Source organism: Heliangelus exortis, chromosome 2 (assembly GCF_036169615.1).
Source record: "Heliangelus exortis chromosome 2, bHelExo1.hap1, whole genome shotgun sequence".
Taxonomy (NCBI): Eukaryota; Metazoa; Chordata; class Aves; order Apodiformes; family Trochilidae; genus Heliangelus; species Heliangelus exortis.
Genome location: NC_092423.1, coordinates 4,125,223 through 4,146,904, shown reverse-complemented (window position 1 = coordinate 4,146,904; position 21,682 = coordinate 4,125,223). Strand labels below are relative to the sequence as shown.

General features: G+C 38.5%; 1 protein-coding gene across 1 annotated transcript in view; it reads left to right on the top strand.

The window, feature by feature from the left end:
• ADCYAP1R1 (ADCYAP receptor type I) overlaps positions 1 to 19,644 on the top strand; it is a 134,690-nt gene extending 115,046 nt beyond the window's left edge. The window contains exons 14-16 of the mRNA XM_071734585.1: positions 10,596 to 10,725; positions 10,960 to 11,001; positions 13,627 to 19,644. Of these exons, the coding sequence (XP_071590686.1) occupies positions 10,596 to 10,725; positions 10,960 to 11,001; positions 13,627 to 13,815 (361 nt within the window). The 3' untranslated portion in view covers positions 13,816 to 19,644. The remainder of the gene's footprint in view (positions 1 to 10,595; positions 10,726 to 10,959; positions 11,002 to 13,626) is intronic.
• The last annotated feature ends 2,038 nt before the right edge of the window (positions 19,645 to 21,682 follow it).

Sequence of the window (21,682 nt, the reverse complement as noted above, 5' to 3'; positions counted from 1 at the left end):
GCTTAATAATGAATTAATTCTCTATGAAAATGGTTTAAGAAAATCTATACTGGACTAACCCAAAGCTGTGCATATGGTTGACATCATAGTCTTCCTACTTCATTTGTTGTGTACCTGTAACCATCACTGGGAGATTCCAGACTGTAAATCCTCATATATATTTTCAGGGAAAATACTGGAGTCGTTCAGCTGCTTGAATGTCTGTAAGCTCAGGCCTTTGTTTTCAATGAGGATGGTTGTAGAGATGGGTTGAAACTTGGATCATTGACTGCAGAGATGAGATTTGACATTGATAAGGCAGGTGAGGCAAAATGATGCAACTGAAGCTTCAGAGCTGCAGTTAATAGAAAATCAGTGTAGCTGCACCAAAGTTGAGCTCTGCCAGCTGACTGGACTAAGTCCTCTCTCTAATGCTTGAACATCCACATCTTGTGCCAGATTGTGACAATAAATACTCTGGATTTTGTTCATTTGTTTAATGACAATGAGCTCATCACACTCTCAGATATTTTCTGACTGGATTGGGATATACATTTTGTGCATTTCAAGCAGTAAGCCAATATTCCAACCCATGTAAAAATCTCATTTGGTGTGGCACACTTTCCTCACTAAACATGAGGTTGTCTTCTCCTCTAGTTATGTTACTGGACCTCCATCAGAATTATTCCCTTGTGCATGACGTCAGTCCATGCTCTGGAGTCAGTGAGAACAATTTAGCTTTTTAAAACAGGATCTCCAGGGTTAGCACAGAGGAAGGATTAAGACATGTAATCTTGAATCTGTAGTTAATTTAAAGACTTTTTTTGATGGACAAATTCTACTGCCAGCTTTCTTCTCTAGAGCACAGCTGAATACTCAGCTCTCTCCTTTATTTGAACTCTAACTATAACAAGGACTTTCTCCATCCTTGTATGTCCACCCTACAGAAGTTAGCAAACTCAAGAATGAACAGTGCAGAGATGATTTTTGGCTCTCTTCGACCATTCTGTTTCGTCTTCAAGCCTCAGTTCTCTGCAAATATCAGAATTATTGGGCAAAAATTTTTTCAGTTCAAATTCAGATTTGCTAAAAATTCATTTTCAGCCTAGCCATAGTTTTTCAAGCAGTAATTAGCTTCAGCTTCTAGAGAGGTGTTAGGGGCTTTCTCTCTGTTTCTATGTCAAATTATTGCTGCAAATACTATGATAGCTTTCATATACAAAGCATTAAATCTAACTTTGGTGTAATTAAAAGTACAGTCATGTAAAATATATAGAGGACACTCAGTGTTCTCTATAATGTGGGAGTTTTGAAATCTGTAGAAGACCCTTGTGAAATTTCATACATCCATTCTACATTGAGGTTAATTGACTTTATAAGTACATAGACACAAAAATGTCAAATCTTCTTTATGTTCCTCCAAATTACTGGCAAAAAAAAAAAAAAAAAAAAAAAAATCCACTAATCTGTGTAAAACAAATTCTCAAAACAGCAAAGAGAAACAAAGGTACCCTTTCACATGCTGAATTAATGCAAGATACCTAAAAGAATGTGTTTTGGACAAGGACTGTCAAGGAGACTTCACACTTTCTGTCTTTTTTTCCAAATTTGTTTTTAGCTTATTCCCAGGCATTAGAAGATGATCTTGGAATACCTCAGACCCCTTAGAGAGGGCAGGAAAAAGTGGTTTTGATTTGGTGGTGTTAGCAGTAAAAAGTAGAGCTAGAGGTAACAGGACAAAGACTTTGGGAAAAGGTGTCTGGATGAAGACTTTGAACTTATTTTCAACCAAAAAAACTTTCCTTATTTTTTTTTGTTTTTTTTTTTTATGAAGAGCACAACAATGGTTGTACTATTAGCAAGGCAGCATGAGTTCCAGCAGATTTAATAAAATAAATATGCTGGGCTCCTTCCAGCAGAGTCAGTAGACCTCTACCCAGTGCAGAGAATAAAATCCTTGGTACAATGTATATCATTTCAAAGAAGCTGTTTAAAGTAAGTCAGATAAATCTCACTTTATGGGCTGTTTCTCACCACTGACTGTAAAGCTAACATGGGACAACGAGATAAAAAGCATAGACTTATTTTGCTAACTTCCAAAACAAGAGGAGATGGAATCAAGTAACAACTTTGCTGAAAAGCACCTGTGCTTATTCTGTGTCTGGAAGAGGGGGGTGAATCCATCTACTTGGGCTCAGGGGATCAGGACCCACAGTCACCATGGCAGGATGGAGTTGTGCTGTCTGTTTCCTGCTCAAGGAACAAGTTCCATTTTCCAAACTGTTTCCGTCTCCTCAATGGGTCCAGGATTTTTGTAAATGTAGTGTTTTGTTCAGGAAAGAAGCCTAAATTTTGGGAATCTGTAGGTATTGAGTAGCAAGGAAAAGGAGGCCCCCAACTTGTTAAAATTGCTGTAGGTAAGTAGGCATGTAGCATAAATAATAGATGGAATAGCTCAATTTTTCAGTTTTTTTTTCTCTCTCTCTCCCATACAATCCTTCTCCTTTCCCTTTTGGTTCTTTTACTGTATTTTCAGTATTTAATTTCATTGATTTGTTTCTACATTCCTTCTTCTACATGGTTGCCAATCCTATTTGTAGTGAGGTTACACAGAATCACTTGAGCAGGGTGCACAAAGATTCTTAATGAGGCACAGTTGCAATTTGCATGCATCAAATCTCCCTTCATTGTGTTTCCCAGAGGATTCTTCTTCAGCATATTCAGAAACAACCCAGAAACTGTCACTCCTTGTGTGCTACTAGTTACCTAAACCCAGAACCCTGATCTTTTTCATTATGAACCTACATGGCCTTGGGAACAGAGCATAACTTCATTCCCCTGAACCACCATGCTTATTTTATTTCCCTTGAGCACCTCTGAGAAACTCACAAAACCTTTCAAACTGCCTCAAACTTGCCTCCAATCTGTGTACTCTCTCATTTGCATTCACTCGCCAGACGTCAAGGTGTCCAGATGGTCTTCAGCCACATCATACATCACTCATTTAACCCTGGGAATGTTTAACTTTTTCTTTCCCCTTCCACCCTAGCACCCTCCCTCTTCCTCCCAGATGCAGCTGCAGTCCATGCACAGGACCCATGCGGTGAGACTCAGCTTGTTTGCCTTTAGCTGTCTAAAGTCTCGTATTTAACCTCAGCAGTGTAGTTGTTGTCTATGGTCCAACTGGGAGACCAGGGCACCTCCATCAGAAATTGCATCCCTTTATGTCTTAGACCCCTCTGTTACACAGGTCAGCTCAGCCTCTGGAAGTGCCCGTTTTTTTTCCATGATTGAGTCAATTTGAGGTGATGGTTCAGTTGAAATTTGTCTTAGATACACATAGTTAGATGTGACTGACTCCATTCTGTGTGTGCCTTCAGAGATCTGAGGATCCTGTTCTAATTCATGTAGTGTTCTGACACCCGTCATCTTATTTATATTAATTTTCTCTTATTTTGCTCTTTTTCACTCCTTCCCATCTCTTTCTGCCTCTTCTGTCTCTTCTCACTTTCTTTCCTTCCATCAATGTTTCTACTTTGATAATAAAAACCAAGCAGATACATACATAATATTTTGAAATAAAATACAGGGGGTGACAAAAAAAAAAGAAAAAATAAACTTCTGTTTATTCTGTACCCTGAAGACTTTGGGTCACTTTACAGTCTCTAGCAACAGAGAAATGATTCTATCAAAATTATATAGAAAGGTAGAAAAAGTTCTAAGAGCACTAAAATTTTAATGTTTTCCTAAGGAATAGTAGCAAAGTCTTCCCTCAGAAGCCCACGTGTAAACATCCTCTCATTGTGCAGGGAGCAGCAGTTAATTCTGAAATGCAGTTTTCAAAATCAAATCTGTCCTTTTTTTATATTTCTAGCAAATATCACATGCTGCCACATTATTTCTACTCCGTAGGAAAACCTAGAATGAAAATCAATTCCTTCCAAATAAAACAGGGCATAAGCAGTGAAGGAAACAGGGGTGGGGATTTTTTTTCGTAACTTTACCACAGCAGCACTGAAAATATCCTTAAAAACCACAGTCCCTTACAATACCCCTTAAATAATTTTCAAACTGGTTATTGATCTTTAGATGTTTCACTTTTAGGTTGTGTATCCTCAGCTGCCTTCACAAGCACTGACTTCCAACACATGCTGAGCAAACCTCTTATGGTAAAAATTGGTCTGAAAATGTGTTTTGGATCAGGTGATCAAAAAATTAAGGAGACACTCAAAATCCACTCAAAATACCATAGTTTTGGGAACTGCATACCAAAAAAGATGAAACTCTAAAACTTCCCTCCTTGTTTTTGATCAGTCTTTGCTGACAACTAACGTAAAACAGAGGTGGTGCAAAGTTTTATCACAAAAGTGATCCTGTAAAAGGAAGAGTTGTTTTAGTATTTATTTCCTACTAAGGAAATAAATTAGAGAAATTATTAGAGAAATTATTAGAGAAATAAGATTAATTTTGCAAGTTGAAACATGATTACCAATTCTATTTGCTGGGTGTGTACATGCTTATGATATTGTATTTTTTCCAGCTCTTATTATATAATCTTTAATAACAATGCAGTTGTCAGGTCTGGATTACCCAAAAGATAACAGAACAAAATAAATTTAAAAATCTAGTAAATGGGATTATTTTAAAGGAGCTAACAGTAGTGGGATGTTTAATCTGTTTTCAATTTATTCTATTTTACTGTTCAGCTTATAAATTGGATCTTCTATCTATGGCTAGGTGAACACAATTCTTAGACCATGAATATTAACAGGGCAACAGAAACAGAGTTTGGTTCTTTTGAATAAAGTGGGTATTTGGTGTGCTGTTCATCCCATACTAAAGAAGACATCTAAAATAAATCAGGTATATTCTGACAAACAAGTCTGTATTTCTCTCTGGACTACTTGTTCTCTCTAATGCTACTTCCACATCTATACAGTAAACATTTCCCTGAGGTAAACCCCAGCAAAAAAACGTGTTGAAAACAAAGCAAAACAAAACAATCTCCCCTCAAAAGTCAACAAGAAATTACTATTTTCCATCCTCATGTTTTTCAGCTGACCGTAACAGATAGGAAATCCTTATTCCTCAGAATGCCTTCCCATGTTGTTTCAGATTAACCTTCTTGATAGATGGTTTGAATTAGCCTCTGACTAATTAGTTGTAAACGTAAACTTCCCATCCTCCATAGCAGCTCTTTCTTTAACACAACATGGAGAGATCATGGTATCCATAGTATATATATCTACTGCTTTATGACCACACCTGTTGTGGTGTGTGTGACAAAAATTTAATAGTACCTTGGAATTTAAATAGTACCTTGGAATCACCAGTCAGACATATAGTTTCCATATTGTTTTCCCTTTTCCATGCATTAAGGAAGCTGGGCAAAAAGAGTGCTTTGCTATCCTTACAAGTGCACTTCACTAAAAAGAAGGGATCCCCACTACCCTTGGGTGCTGACGGGTGAAAATGCGAACCATCTGATCCAACTTCATTTTAGACTGACCTCCATCCATCCTACAGATTTATGTTCCTATTTGATTGTCCTCCACAAGCGTGCAGTCAACTTTCATTTACTCTCTTGTTTTGTTACCCTCTGTACCCTGCACAAAGACTTCAAAGGCCGGATGTATTTTGGATGCCTAACGCTGCCCCCCTGCCCCCAGGTTGTTCAGTCCTTGGTTTGTCTCATCACAACTGCCAGCAACAGCCAGTGCTTTTGCATCTACTTTTATTTTATTTTATTTTATTTTTTGCTTCAGTCAAGCATCTGGTTTGTGCTGTAACTTCATTCTGTCATGTCAGCTTTCCATCTTTGTGACGTGTCTCATGAAATGTGTTGAAAGTGACCTACCTTGGCCTGTTCACAATATGCTGAAAAAAATGCTAATCTTGTCATATTTAGCAGCTGCGTTCAGAAATGCTACTGTAAGCCTAAGAGGGCTAACCAGCACTCTTGCAAGATGTCAGAACTATCAACCATTACCCTGTAAGTGTATGCAATCCTGTGACATTACTGTGTTTGTATGACGCATGTTGCAAGTAAATGAATGGTTTTTAGCAAGAGGGGTAGTAAACCAGAGAGCAAGCATTCATTTAGTTCTTGTTGCATGTAGAGTTTTTGGTTGTTCTGTGCTTTTGCTGATGAACCACAATCAAGGGTTTTAAGGCTATTTTGTGAAATATTTAATTATCATTGTTGCTATTGCTGGGTTTGGGTAGTGTCTGTGTAGAAATTATTAATAGTTACTCTTTATTATACAGCGAAGAGGTGAGCTCTGGTCATAATGAGAGGAAATATTTCACCTGAAAATTAGGTAGAACAGCAAAGACAGGGCAGGACTGAGTGAATCAGACTCTCAGCTGCTGTAAAACAACTTAGGTCCACTGAACTGAGTGAAATTTTGCTAATGTACACCCAGGGCTGAGGAAAAGCTGAAGTTAATACCTAAAGCAGTACATTTGGTATCATGTCAGAAAATTTGCTTGTGAAGAGTGAGGCATCTAAAAAAGTTAACTCCATGCTATTCAGTCTGGAGACATGTGAAATAATCACTTTTCCATGGAGTACCTCACTCTCTGTTACTTGTACAAAAAGCCCAGAGGGTTTGTTTAGATGAGGTTACCTTTCAGAGAGCTTTCATACCACGTTTCCTGATGAACTTGCCCCTGAATTTCACAGCAAACTTGAGTGCAAATTAACACTCTCAGAAATATCCTGCCACAGGGATCCAACAGTCCAGCATTTTGCTGAAGAATACTCAGTATTTAGCTTTGATACCATTAGGATAACAGGTTGTTTGGTAACTTACAGTACAGATTTTTTTGTTTGTTATCCAGAAAAAAACAAAACAAAAACAAAACCACACCTAAAACAAAAGCAACAAAACGTGAAAATAAATTTTCTCAGTGATTTCATGAGGTCTTAAGAAATACACCAAAGAAGATGCTCAAAAGATTCAGTCACCAGACTGATGTTGTGCAAAAGCAGGCAGAAGAGATGGAGAAGAGCAGTCAGCAGTTTCACCTTCTGCACTAAACGAAGCTTGAAGTTTAATAAGTTAGGTAAAACTGGGACCTACATTTGGGACATGTTTTAGACAAAACTTGTTACTTTGCCTAAAACCTGATGCAATGCAGACTTTATGTTGGGTCTCTGAAGATCAAGAAATTTCACATGAAGTAGGTGCAGCATTTCAGAAAGATGGCAGACTGACAATTGTCTAAGGTAAAACCCTCTACCTCATCAAGGGCAAGAAAAGTTCATCCTACACAGAAGCCCAGAAGAACTCTGTACACCTCCAATAAACATAATTAAATCCTTTTTGTTGTTTATTTCAAGATGTGAAAGCCTTTTTAAGCTTTTACTGGTTTTCAGTTCTTTAGTCTATTTTGTGCCTGAGAAAATTAAAAGGCTTTAATCAATTCCTGTGATTAGGTGTTACCTCAGGTCTTTGAAAATGATCCTAGAGATGTCATTAAGCTTCTGGAAAAGACACGTAACTGCCAGGGAGACTACTGAGGTTCCTGAAAGTCACATATTAATTATGTTTAGCATCCTTTTGCTAGAGCAGACACTTCAGTTTGTTACATACGAGCTATGTTTTTATCACTAGTGACATCTTTATGGTTTGTTCTTTACCCTTCTACTTGAAATATAGTTATGGTTATTTTTGTGCATATTCATCACTGAGTTATGGCCAAAGAGATGGGATTCCTCTCATCTAAATTTTACAAGGCAACAATGTCACAATTTATATGTCAAACTCAGTTTCCCTTTGTAGTCAATTGAGAGACTCAAGGGTGTGATCAGGAACTCCTTAGGGACAGATGATTCTTCCCTGTGACTCAGGGCCTGTTACTCTTTGTTGGCAGTAAAGGGAATGTAGATGTGGAATTAATTTAACTCAAAACAGATGCCATCATTGCAAATATATCATAACTTTAAGCTAGTCAATAGATCCATCAATAGATGCATTCAATATGTATCCATGGGGTTTACAGTGGGAGTCACCTCCTCTGAAAGAGGCCTCCTAAGAACTGTGCCTTAAAGTGCATTTTCTCTGCATCAGCTTTAGGGTTATTATGTTGATAACTTCAGATAATCACAGGTATCTATAGGATGGAGGTCCAAACCTTGGTGAGATCAATGTTGTTCTACATGACTACCACAGACTGTGATGCAAAAATTTGTATTGGATCAAATTAATTTCACCAAATTGTCTCACTTTGAAGAAGCAGGCATAGGTAGCAAAAGAAAACTATGCAGTCTTCCTTCAAAGGCTAAGGGTTTTGTAGTTCTTTTTATTCTTTTGGCAGGCTGTGATATTTTGTCTCAAAAAAGTTAGGTGGTGAGAACCTCTAGAACAAAGGCTCTTTGCAAGAGTAAAAGTTATTCTGTATTTTAACTTTATCTTTGTAGCACACAGTGTCATCTGTCAAATCTTTTATAAGTTTCCATGGCTTTTTTGAGCTAGTTGACTTCATTTCACCATTGCACACAAACTTACATGTTTTGCAGGTAATCCTTTCTGCCTAATACTCTTGAAAAAATACAATTCATCATCATCCATACAGCCATTAGTATCTCTCTAGCTTTTCTTATCATTAAAATCTTTTCCTCTTTATAGATCTTAATCATCAGAATGTGTTCTTACATTTCATGTACTTCCTGACTTTTAGAACAATATTGAAGACAGTATATCCAATCAATTGATAATGACATTATATTTCAAGATCCTACAAGCTAATTGTAAGATTAATCAGATGTAATTAATGCCAGAAAACTGATAATAGAAAATGCTTTCTTCTCCACCTTCCAAAAAATTAATCTCCTATGACTGTGATGCAGCATACTAACAGACAATTCTATTCAGACTTTTAAATAAAAATAACATTTATCCTTTTCATGTTGTCGTCATTAGTTTTCAATATAGTGGGTAACAGATGTTGATAGATGATAAATCTTTTTCTAGTTTACTACCTCAATTTGATTTTTTTTTATTCCATGGCTGATTTAAGTCACTTATGTTCTTTACATCCTTTTTTGCTTTTTGAGAGTGTCATTCTACAATCTTTTCCATGAAGTTCCTGCTCCTTTTCATTAATCTAAATACATGTCCATTAAGAAAAAGGATTAGAAGGGATGTTGCTAGATCTTTTAGTCCATTACACTGGGTCACTCCTCTAGCAATTACTTTTTCTAGAGAGCACCAAAGTTGAAGACTCTGTGTGCTCTTCATCAAATTCTTCCAAGGCTGTACCTCTTCTTTTTAGCCAGTGTTCAACTTGCTAATTCACAAGAACTGTGGTCTCTTGTTCATGGGGTTTTTCACCAAGTCTTGAGAGATGATGTGCATCTCTCTAAAGAATCAGGTGTGTCTAGTACAATCCCAGGGCAAGGGCTGTGATGTAGAGGTGACCACTAGTGCACAAAGTATAACTGAGGAACACCAGCAATAAACTGATGTCCCATTTCCATTTTGCTACTGGAAATAACAATATATGCTCACAGAGAGATATATTAATTCAGTCTTGGCTTTCAGTAAGACAAACACATCATTTTGGGGATATTATTGAGCATGTATTAGCAAATGCAAATGTGTCTTCAATATGCCATCTAGATCTAAGCAGTGGGAGCATTTGGTTAAAAAAAAAAATAAAAATATGCAGATCTTCCAAAAATCTCTATGGCTTTTTAGCTTTCTTTGTCCTCCATCTACCTCTTTAACTTGCTTGTAGGAAATCAATTGTATTTTTCCCCCTTTGAAAGCGTCCTGGAGGTTACTTTAGGCCACTCTGTTTATAGTAAAACAATTACCTTATTTTCAGATAAACATTTAATTTCTCTTGGGTCTTTTTGGCTGCTCGTCCAGCAAATTACACTGAACAAAACTGATGCATAAATCTGGGCTGGAGCCCTGGTTTTGGGGAATTTCATCCATTCTCAGTTAAGTGCTTACAGGTACACACATCCATTTCCAGCCCTTTTGTTTATACCTACTAGGTCTGATTTCCCTCTAGAACCTCTTTTTTCTGATGCAATGGAAATCAGTTGCACAGTGCAATTAGATTTAGGTTTCTGACAGTGTAAATGAGACCAAAATCAAGATCTTGAGAAATACTCATGAGTGTAAGAACATACAGGGCTTTTTATTTTGCCATTTTGGAAATTCATGCTATACAGAAATAAATTCACACACAGAAGTGATTTCAAACACTCCACTGGGACTTAGCAATTGGGTGAGAGGTTTATTATTGTGGTATGGTAGCAGTCTGAATCCCTTAGCAAAATTATCCTCGTGTTTGGCACAGCAGAAAAAAAAATCCCTGCTTCTATTAATGCAAATTAAGATAACAGGACAGAGTATTAAGCATTACTAATGTGCTATTATTGTGGCAGTGTGAAGAAGTGGGAGCAAACTACAACGTGTGTGAAATCACTGTGTGGGAACAAATGGGGATGTTGTATATTTGTCCGTATAATTATAGAGTGTCTGTATTTCCCAAAAGGGAGGCAACACAATATTTCTTTTTCATGTTTTCTTCTTTAATTAAAGCCCAAGTTGTTTATTACAAGGCTGCATTAAAGTTCTTTCACTCTATTATAACAGGAGACTGGCTCGCTCCACACTGCTGCTTATCCCCTTGTTTGGAATTCACTACACGGTGTTTGCTTTTTCTCCTGAAAATGTCAGTAAGCGGGAGAGACTAGTGTTTGAATTGGGACTGGGATCTTTCCAGGTGATTATTCAGTGAATTCTGATTTTGTTAAATAAGAAAAAAAAAACCCCAAAAGTTTGTTCTTTGATGCTACTTTGCATGCACACCTCTCAGACTGTGTGTTTGTTTATGCCTATGTTTTCTAGACATGGATTTTGGTCTTGTTTGCTTGATTGTTTGCTTGAGCTCCAGCTATTTTCTGCCATTGACTGAAATATTTGAATTACATTACTTTTTTCTCTCCCGTCTACCCAGGGATTTGTTGTTGCTGTTCTTTATTGTTTCTTGAATGGGGAGGTAAGACTTTCAATATTTAACCTCACCCACCCACCACCCCCATCCCATTTCCTTGTGGGATTAACTGTTTTTCTAATCCTTCACTGTAACCCACCATCTACCATATTCCCTAATACCTTAGGCTGAATCTCACAATGCCTCAGCAAAAGAAAGAGGATGTGTGATGTCTTTATTAAACAAAAACTTGGGTTTTGCCAGAGATGATGGCTGAGATTTATGCTCCCTAGCAGAGGTAGGGACTGTACTGGGCACTTTGGTCATGTCATCCCAGGTGCAAAATGTCCTTGTCACTCTTAAACTTCATACAGTTCTAGCTAGCCTACTTTTCCAGCTTGTTCTGTTCTCTTTGTAAGGTGGTTTTCCCTTCTTACATGTCCACCTCACCACCCAGATTGGTGTCATCAGCCAGCTTGGTGAGGATACTTTCAATCCTATCATCCAGCTCATTTTTGAAGATGTTGAACATGCTCAGTCCAGTATCAGTCCCTGGAGGACTCCAAGAGTGATGGGCTGCCAGCCTGAGTAAAAAACATTATTCACCCCTCTCTGAATGTGGGCTGTTGACCAACTTCCTACCCCCCTTGCAGACCACCCACCCAATCTACACCTTGCCAGTCTGCCTAGGCAAAGGTTGTGGGAAGCAGCATCAAATGCTTTGCTGAAATGCAGGTAAATGCCATCCACTGCTTTCCTCATGCCACCAGAAAACATATTTTTGTTGTAGAAGACAAGCAGGTTAGTTTGGGATGATTTGCCAACAGAATAGGATAGGATGGAATGGAATGGACCAGAGCCTTTTTTTGGGCCTTTCCTGTAGATGGCTATGATATTTGCTCTCTTCCAGTCATCATGGATATCCCATGATGTCCATTGCTTTTCAAATAATATAGACAGTAGTCTTGAAACAATACCAACCACTTTTCTTAGCACCATTCCATTTGAGCCCTTAAATTTATGTTGGTTAAGCCCCTGCAAGAGGCCACAGATTAGCCCTTCCTCCACTTCTGTTGGGTTGGCACAGGGGTTGTAGTTGATTCATTGACCTGGAGTCCAGCTGTGCCAGTAAAGACAGAGGTAAAGAAGATACTGAGAACCTCTGCCTTGTGTGGATTCTTCGTGACTGCTTTCCCTGGGCTGTTTAGCAATTGGACTTGTGTCTCCCCTGTGCTTCTCTTTACTTCTCATGTATCTGAAATACCCATTCTTGTTCTTGACATTTTTGTCAATTTTCAGTTCTAGTTGAGCCTTAGCCTTCCTGACTGCATTTCTATATGTCCTAGTGAGGTTCTTGGAGTCCTTAATGACTCTTTGGTTGCCTTTCCACAGCTGGTATACTTTGTTTTGGGTTTTTTTACTTTCAAAAAAAAGTTCATTGTTAAGTCAGCTGGTCACTTGTTCTGCCTTTTTCCTTTCTCTTTGTAGGGGATGAACTTTGCTTCCAGGAGGCTGTTCTTTAACCTTCTTCTCAGCATTCACAAGATTCTTTTCTCTCCATCGATGCTTCCCATGGAATCCCTTTAGGGTCAGGGTTTAGGTAACCCCTGAGCATATTCAGACTGGCTCCTCTAAAACCCAGGGGGTTTCTCCTACTGCTGACTGGTCTTCAGTGAGCTCAGTTTTACCTCAACCCCAACAATGTTATTGATCATACAACAGCTTTGGTTCAAAAAGACATTTGAGATCATCACTGTGTCATTTGGTGAAAATTCCTCTAATCTTGATCCAAAAAGAATTCTATAGAACTTTTGTGGTCTCCACAACTCACCTCCATACATTCAAGTTTCTGTTTTATATAAAGTGCAACCGTACCTCCTCTTCTTTCTATCTTATCTTCCCAGAAGATTATGTAACCACCCATTGTGGTTTTCTGGGAATGTGAAAGTGTTTTCTACAAAATTAAAACTTGCTGACTGGGCATGGAGCTCCAGTTTCTCCTGTTCACTGGGCAGACTACACACATTGGTTCATACAAGCTGGAGGTGATGGGATATGCAGATGTTCATAAATTCACTAAGTCAACCAATCTTCTTGTGAAGATTGTCCTGCTTCTTCTAAGTAGGTGTATCCCATCTCTGCCCAAAAAAGCTCAGGGGAGCTATTACATGTCAGAGATGTATATGAATCCAAAAGCTATGATCCTCTTAGAGGTGGTCTGAAAGCAGGAGACAGTTTTCATCAGACATGCATCCATTAATGGCAGGTGAGAAACAAACTACCATTGTGGACAGGTTATTTAATTTCTTTCCAGGGCATTTTGGTTGCCATTTTCTTTGACTCCTTGTTATAGATTTGGTTCTATCCACTGATGAAAACAGGATAATTTTTTCCAATAAGATGGCTAAAGAACCATATTAGAGTTAGTGTTGAGCAGATCTTCTATGCACTACTAGGCTGATCCTAAATTTTCTGAAGTCAGAGACTCATAACCCAGGCTCTTATTCCCAATGCATGCCTGGACCTCTTTCAGACATGGAGACTTTGCTGAAGTGAGGAGGTAAACAATGATCTTAAAAGCTGTTCTTTCAAATGATGGGGATTTTTTTTTTTCTAAGCTTGATAGCTTTTCAGCATGTCCTCGAGCGGCTAAGTACATAAAAATTGACCTTTTGAAGTTTCTCCCTAAAGGTGCAATCAGAAATAAAGAGAAAATGGAGGAGCTGGAAAGTCAACCGGTATTTTGCTGTGGATTTCAAACATCGTCATCCTTCTCTAGCGAGCAGCGGAGTGAACGGGGGGACACAACTCTCCATTCTGAGCAAGAGCAGCTCTCAGATTCGGATGTCCAGCATAAATGCGGAGAACTTAGTGACATGAGCAGCTAAGGAAAGCAAATCAAGAAGCAAACCAAAAACCATCTCTCTCTCAAAAAGAAACAAAACAGTTTTGGTGGTGGCGTAGGTCTCCCTTTCGTTTCGTGTTTCGTTTTTCCTTTCTCCTTTCTCCTTTCTTTCTTCCCTTTTCCCTTTCTTCTTTCTCCTCTCCTCTCCTCTCCTCTCCTCTCCTCTCCTCTCCTCTCCTCTCCTCTCCTCTCCTCTCCTCTCCTCTCCTCTCCTCTCCTCTCCTCTCCTCTCCTCTCCTCACCTCTCCTCTCCTCTCCTCTCCTCTTCTCTCCTCTCCTCAACATTTCCATGATGTAGAGGTGAAAAAGTCAAAGGCAATGTGTAAATATATATCTTTTTAACTGTCACTGTAAATACCCAACTGTACTCAAGGCCATTAATGGAAAAAAAACCCCAAACATTGAAATAATCAGCACCAGGCCAAGCCCACCCACTCAATGATTCACATTTCAGAGCATCTGCAAGTAATCCGTTGTCAGTCAAAAGTAACAAGTGATTGCTGTGCAGTTGTGACCCTCGGTTGCCAAACTGATGCTAACCTGTGAATGGACATGACCACTGTTATTTTTCATGTTGGTTTCCATTTTCGTTTGGATTCGTCTGTTTTTTGTTGGTTGGTTGTTTTTTTCCTAGTCAAATACATCTTAGCCTGTCCCTGTCTTTCGGCACATGAATTTCTGCAGTGTTTCTCTTTTGAGTCTTAGGATGGAGCTAACCTTCTTTGGGTTAATCAAACCAGCTGATTCAGGAAGAACTCCAGAAAATTAAGTTTATGGCTGGATTTAGTCAGTTGTTCCCAGTGGACTCAAAGAAACTGCTGAGGCAATGTGAACCTGCCCAGCTACCATCAGTCAGTGCGGGGACTCTGGGCAAGAGAGACAAGAACTTTTGCCTTACCAGGGAGTCTTCTGAGAATGCTTTATGTTTTAGCTAAGCTGTGAATTTTCTAAAAGGGCCATGCATTAGAGATATATCTATATTTTTTTGCATTGACTGATCGATTGATAGATTGATTGATTAGAGTCTTTGAATAATAAAAAAATATCCGTCCCTTCCCTCCCGCTTTAAGAACAAAAGCCAGTTCCAGGATGGCTTTTCCCTCCAGATAACCTTCAGCCTTCTGCATCCGTGGCCAAACGAGGCAAACTTCTGTACCCACACTTCTGGGGTAGTGCTGTCACACAGACTGTGGTGCCTTTGCAACCAGATTAACTTCTGTGTGTTGACTCTTCCCTGCCAGAGCAAGAGGCAGAGGAAGGACCTGGCGTGATCACCTTGGAAGGTTAAAGTCATCTGCATTTTGGTGAGCAATTAAACTGAACAATAAGATGGTATGGAAGGAGAAGATAAAGCCTTTGGATGACTTCCCACACCTGGCAGTTTTCTCTTTCTTTGGATATTCTGCTTGTTTAACCACCAGTGGTCTTACTGCTTTTCTTTGAGAGAAACTAAAATGTTCTTTCAACCTCTGCCTTGTAGTTAAAGCCACGACTGGTACATATATATTTCAAAACAAATGTTGATGATGTCAGTTCTTAAAAGTCTTTATACAGAGCATAGAGGCTTGGAGAGCCGTCCTACTACTCACTTCAGTTTGGATTTATGAACCAATATGTATATATAAAAATTTATATATATGTCCGTGTATGTGTATGCGTATATTAAAAAAAAACCAACATTTTAAATGTAATGTTTTGACATTTTGAACTGAAACTAAATGTAAGCAGGAAATTCAAAATTCAGGCTCGTCCTTTGGTTTTAGTTGACATTATCATGAACTAAAAAAAAAAAAAGATGTGAAAGATTGTAAACTCTAGTGCCAGCTGAGTGTAAGCTATCAATTTCCCTGAGTTTTGATAGTTTAAATTAGAAAATAAAATTTTTATGTTCTTTTAATCATAGAGGATATTTTAAATTATGCTAATTTTATTTTTTTTTTTAAGATAAAAAAAGGTGAAAGAAATGCTAATTATAATACTTAATGCTCGTATAGTGCTTTATGGGACATAATCTGCTCTCAGTTGTAGCAGTGTAAATGAATGTAAAAATAATTTGAAACAGGCAGAAATGTTGAGATTTACTTCATATTTGTACAGGATCATGCTCTTATGAGATGCTTACACCCCTTTCAGGTGAAACCCACCCTTGCACAGAGGACCAGCAAAAAGGGTTAACTCACTTCCATAGCTCTCCAGTGTCTTAAGTGGGAGTTGAGTGATCCAGACACTTTTTTTTTTTTTTTTTTTTTTTCAAGTCTTCTGGTTTGCTTTTCAGGGAGCAGAATTTATCCCTCTCTACTCAACTCTCCACAGAATCACTAAAGTATTTTTAACTGATAGACTGGAGCCTCCTCTCTCATGACATGCTGCTAAAAGCCAGAGAATTTCCCAAGGAATCATGCACTTTGCAGTCTAGAAAGATATGGGAGATGGGGAAAGCCAGAGCTATCAGGTAAATGCATACTTGGACATTTTAAAAATGAGATTGTCTACTGTTAGCTGAGCAGATAACAATTAGGTTTGTTTTTTATGTAGGATGGGTTTCCATATTGACGATACTGTAAGTCTGTTATTTAAAAAAAAAAATAATTAGAAAGTATATTTTGCATGAACAGCTGGTAGCCAGTATTCAAGCACTAATAAATATTTTCAAGCTGGATATTTTTTGCCATGTTTCAGCCCAGAAGTAGTTTGGATTATTATTTTTTTTTAAATTTTTGTGTTGTTGTTGTTGAGGCTTTTTCTGAGCTTACCTTTGGATCCTGTTGTTTTCCTGGCTGTCCTGCCATGCTCTGCAACTTGAGTTGGTGGATCTCAGTCCAGTGCCTCGTGGGCAAATGTCCACACCACCAAAACCACCCTCCAATCATCCACACTGGAGACCAGGTCCTTGCCTAAATTCAAACCAGTACATGTTCTTATAACTAGAACAAAACCTCTTTACTTTGGCTTGGGATTTGGTTTCGACATATTATTATTATTACTATTATTTTTAAATGGTTTCAGCAAGTGAGGCTTGGAATTTGGTTTCAACACATTATTATTACTGTTATTTTTTACTGTTTTCAGCAAGTGAGGCCAAGGACTGATAGTCCTGAAAATTTGGACTTGCTCCTTAAATCCTAGAGCTAAAACCTGGGAGCAAGGCAAGCTGGAAGGCGTAGAGAGGACATTCCTGCAGTTGCAGTCCTTGTGGTTTTTGTTCAGTGGGCAAATTGAAGTCTTCAGGACCTTTCACCAGCACTGAATTTACTAAAAGAAATGGTATCTCATGACATATTTAATATAAAATATATTATACAAGCAACCCCCTTCTATTACGATTTTTTTGGTTTTTTTACTGGAGGTGTTGGTGCACTTGCAGATGTGGCTTTCCTCAGTCACTCCAACTTTCTCAGTGTTACTGGAAAGATCCAATTTCAGGTGTATATAGTTATCCAAACCAGACTCTGGTGCCATGGCACAAATCAGCTCTCAAGAAATCTGTGTGTTGAATGTAAGCTGAAGATGCTGGACATGCATGGCCACCACTGGAAGTGGCTGTCATTTCTCTTTCTTTCAGGATGGAAGAAGCCAATAGGTGGTTTGCTTCTAAGCATGTGTAAATATCAATTGAGTGTAACAGTGCTTTGTTTGATTTTTCACTGTGAAATATATTTTGGAGCTAAAAAAAAAAGGCAATGTTATTTAAAAAAAAAAAAGAAAAAAAAAAAAAAAAGAAAAAAAAAAGAAAAGCAAGTGTGCAGTGCTCCTTGAGCCATTCTTTTTTCTACCATGTCCATAATGTATTTCTTGTCTAATTTTCTTACTTTGCTTTTGTAAATGTACAAACTGTTTCTGTGCTGCAACTTTTGTGCTATTTACTGTATTTAACCATTGTCTGATTATTGACTTTTTGATGTAGAGTACTGGGATGACAGAACAAGTAACATCCCAAAATGGAAACTACAACCTATATTTCAAAGGAAAAGTCCTGTTTCATTGCTGCATGGTGACCTCAGCTCCTTCTGCCTTCACCTGCATTTTGTACAACTGAGCCAAACAATGAAACTTAAATGCTTAGGTTTTGTTTCATTGAGGAAAATTACTCGAGATCCTCTGTCTCATTTAAGTATTTATATTTGAAAACCAGATGTTAAAATGGGCTGGCAGGAGGAAGGAGATGAAACCAGGTGAACCCAGAGTGAAATGCAAAAAAAGTGCAGTTTCAAAGTTAAATTCAGACCCTGTATTTGGTGTCTTGCTCCCCCTTTCTCACCTACTGTCCAGCACGGCACTTAAAGAGCTGTGTCTTGCAACTACAAAATTAAAGACCAAAATTGAGCAGGAACTGCCTGTGATGATAATTTGAGATTAAATTTGTAAAGATGACTCTCCCTGGACTCTTAAGTGTCAATAGCAAGTGGGAGATGCTTTCCAGAAGGGAATGCAGAGCTGCAGAGCAATCTATAGAATCATGGAATCAATAGTCCAGGTTGGAAGACACCTCCAACAATCATCTGGTCCAATATGTGATGAGAAAGGGAGTCTAGAGGAGATTACCTGCACCTTGGCTTGCCATATCTTACAAACCTCCATTGATAGGGACTCTACTACATTTCTGAGTTATTGTCCTCACTGTAAAAAATTCTTGTCTTATATCGAGATGAAACCTCTCCTGGTGCAACTTGTACGTGTTCCACTTGTTTTCTTCATGTGGGTTCCTTCTGATGAGAAAGCTTCCATCCTTTTTTGTAGCCACTCCTAGTATTGTAATACTGTGATGTGATCCCACCCAATCCTCCCCTTCTCCAGGAAGAGAAGATCTAACTCCCTCTTATCAAAGGAAGCCCAAACTCCCTCAGTCTTTCCTTATCAAGCAGGTTTCATCCCTTTTATCATCATCATGGCCCTCCTTTTGACCCTCTCCAGTCTGGCTGTTTCTTTGTTAAATTGTGGGGACTAGACCTGAAGCTAATATTTGTTAGACTCCTGCTCAAAACTTTTATCTGGGAGAATCTGATTCTCTTCTCAGCAGTGATGAAAGGATTAATTTGCCTTGTCCATGTCACTTTGCAAAATTGCTGCTTTTCAAAATGTTTTCATAACAATGATGGGTGTAATTCTACTTCTGCATACTATGATAGCTTCTGTACTTACATATGAAGGATTATGTAGGACCTCTGGTTAGCAAAAAGGTTCAGGATTTTTTTTTTAAACATAAATACCGTGGACAAATCAGCAACAAAAATATGCAAAGACAAAATGATCTAGATGAATATGTATTTAGCAGTGTTAGAGCTGTTTGTCTCTGATCCTCAGGTGTTCCAGAGCAGCACAGTGCCATTTAGAACACTTAATCTAAAAGTCTATAATTGCCATTATTTTGACAGCATATTATTCCCACTCTGAAATTGATCAAGTGCCCTTTTAAAATTCAGTAGGCTTTTATTTTTCTCACCTCTTCCTACTGGAATATTATTGTGAAACTTCACTCTTCTGGTAATTAGAAATATTCTTCTGAATTCCAGATTAACATAAATCCTGGTGTGCTTGTGCTCCTTGTCATACTAATCTTGCCTCCAGTCCCTTTCTACCTTCCTGAAAATTGAACAGCTTTATTTCAGAGAAAGTCAGCAGTTTATCTTTGATCATGCAGCTGAAAGATAATACTAAAAATAACCATGCACCCTAAGCTGCATTTATTTCAGCTCTAATCTCCATTTGGGCAGCAAAAACAATGCAAAGAAGCAAATGCAGATTTATGCAAATCCACTGAGAAAATCAGGAAAATTTACTGGAAGCAGCATGCCAAGAACCCCTGGGGAGGGGTCAGGTGTGTATGGAGGGAAGTGACAAGAAAAAATAAGAGAAATTTGTGAGTGCCCCATCCCTGGAAGTGTTGAAGGTCAGGTTGGATGGGCCTTGAGCAACCTGATGGAAAGTGTCCCTGCCCATGCAGGGGGATTGGAACTAAATGATTTTTAAGGTGCCTTCCAACCCAAACCATTCCATGATTCTGTTAAAGATTTCCAGTTTTTGAAAGTGTCTCAAGTGAGATTTGGGTTTTGGGCACCTTTCATTTGGTCAGAACTGAAGGCAGGAATTATCCCAAGCTTCTCCTTTTCTGCTTTCAGTTCTAATCTTGCAAATGAAGCTTTATTGCTGCTGTTTCCAGTCAAAGCATTAGGATACTCATTCAGTAAATGTACTTCAGGGAATCAGTATTCAAATGGACAACACCATATGGATTGTGTCAGCTTGGGAGGTTTTGGGGCTGATGTCTGACACTGCCACAAAATCCCTACTAAATCTGGCCCATGAAACATGGAGACACCTAACTTCACTTTATCTTTCCAGCCCAGCCCTGACAGGAATTAAATAACAAAATAACAAAATTTCAGAGGGTATAGCCACAATAATATATCCAGAGTGATTTTTCTAGATAGTGAGAAAACAAAAACCAAACCAAACCAACCAAACAAAAAAGAAACAAACAAACAAACAAAAAAAAAAACCAAAACCCAAGAACAATTCATTTCATTGGCTCTGTTATCTGAGTTTTTTTGCCAACAGTGTCTCAGAAAGCATTGCTTGTGGCACAGGTTTCAACCTTCCTAAAGTCTATGGAGCCTTTAGAGCCAGAAGACAATTTCTGGAGTATCTGTGGAAGATGCTTCTTCATTCTTTGTATATGAATGTAAAGCTCCTAAAGAGCTTTCTGTCTTAACTGCAATTATGTGAAAACAGATTGAAAAGTACAGCTGCAAAGATGGGTTACTACAAGCTGTTTTCCAGGACAAACTAGAGAGCTGTCTGGTTTTCCACCTTTCTGTACACAGCATCACCCTCAGTGTCCCCCATCCAACATTCATTTTGAAAAATAATGACAGAGAGGAGATGGTGAGGAAAGTGTGACCACTGCTAGCCAGCTCTAATCACAAGGAGTATCCATATCCCAATATTACAGAAGAGCCAGGATGAAAGAGCACTGTAGCCAGGTCTCTTTCCAGCCTTTTCACAGTGAGTGATGGGTTTGAGAAGATAGAGGTAGAAGAGATGCTGCACTCTGAATGAAGAGTGGTTTCCACTTTCATGGGAGGTGCTTAAAGTCTTCACCAAATTAAGCCTTTTTTCTGTGCTTTGAACAGGTGATTCCATGATACAAAGACTTTCTTTTTCATTCTGTGATTTTCTCCTATGGGCAAGACTTCCAGAGAAATATAGGATGCTTGAAGTCATCTGCTGCATGACATTGCAGAACAATTTCTGTAGAGTTACCAGAGCTGTTTTAGCATGGAAAGTCATAAAGAGGGGTAAGAAGGCAGAAGAACAGATAGAGCAGGATATATGGGACACTATGAGCTCTGTGTGGATATCAAGAAAACTGAGACAAACTCCCTGGATGGGATTCAGCTCCAAACTCAGAGAGTTTGATGTCTCTGTGAAGGGCAGAGTCTTCTGTTGGACTCTGGAGTTTACAGCCATAGAAATGTACATAATGCAAAGGCACAAGCTAATACCTGGCTTCAAGTGATTATTTTTCTTTCTTAGAGAGTTAAATATTGAGGGCTACATTAAATGTGTGTCCCTTTCAACATCTGTCACCTTCAGCAGGAAGCATTCTGGCTCATCTGGAAAATCCTGGAAAAGTCCCTGTGTCACTACTCAGGCAGCTTGGGAGATACCCAAATCACTTAAATTTAGGCATAAATAATGAAGATACCTTTCTTTTGATCTAGTTTGTCTACTTTCCCTCAGTAGTCACAAGAGAGAAACCAGCCATTTCAGAATATAAACATCAAATATATTTTTGCCATCTACAGGATTCCTATTTTTCAAGTATCTGTCTCTTTCCACCAG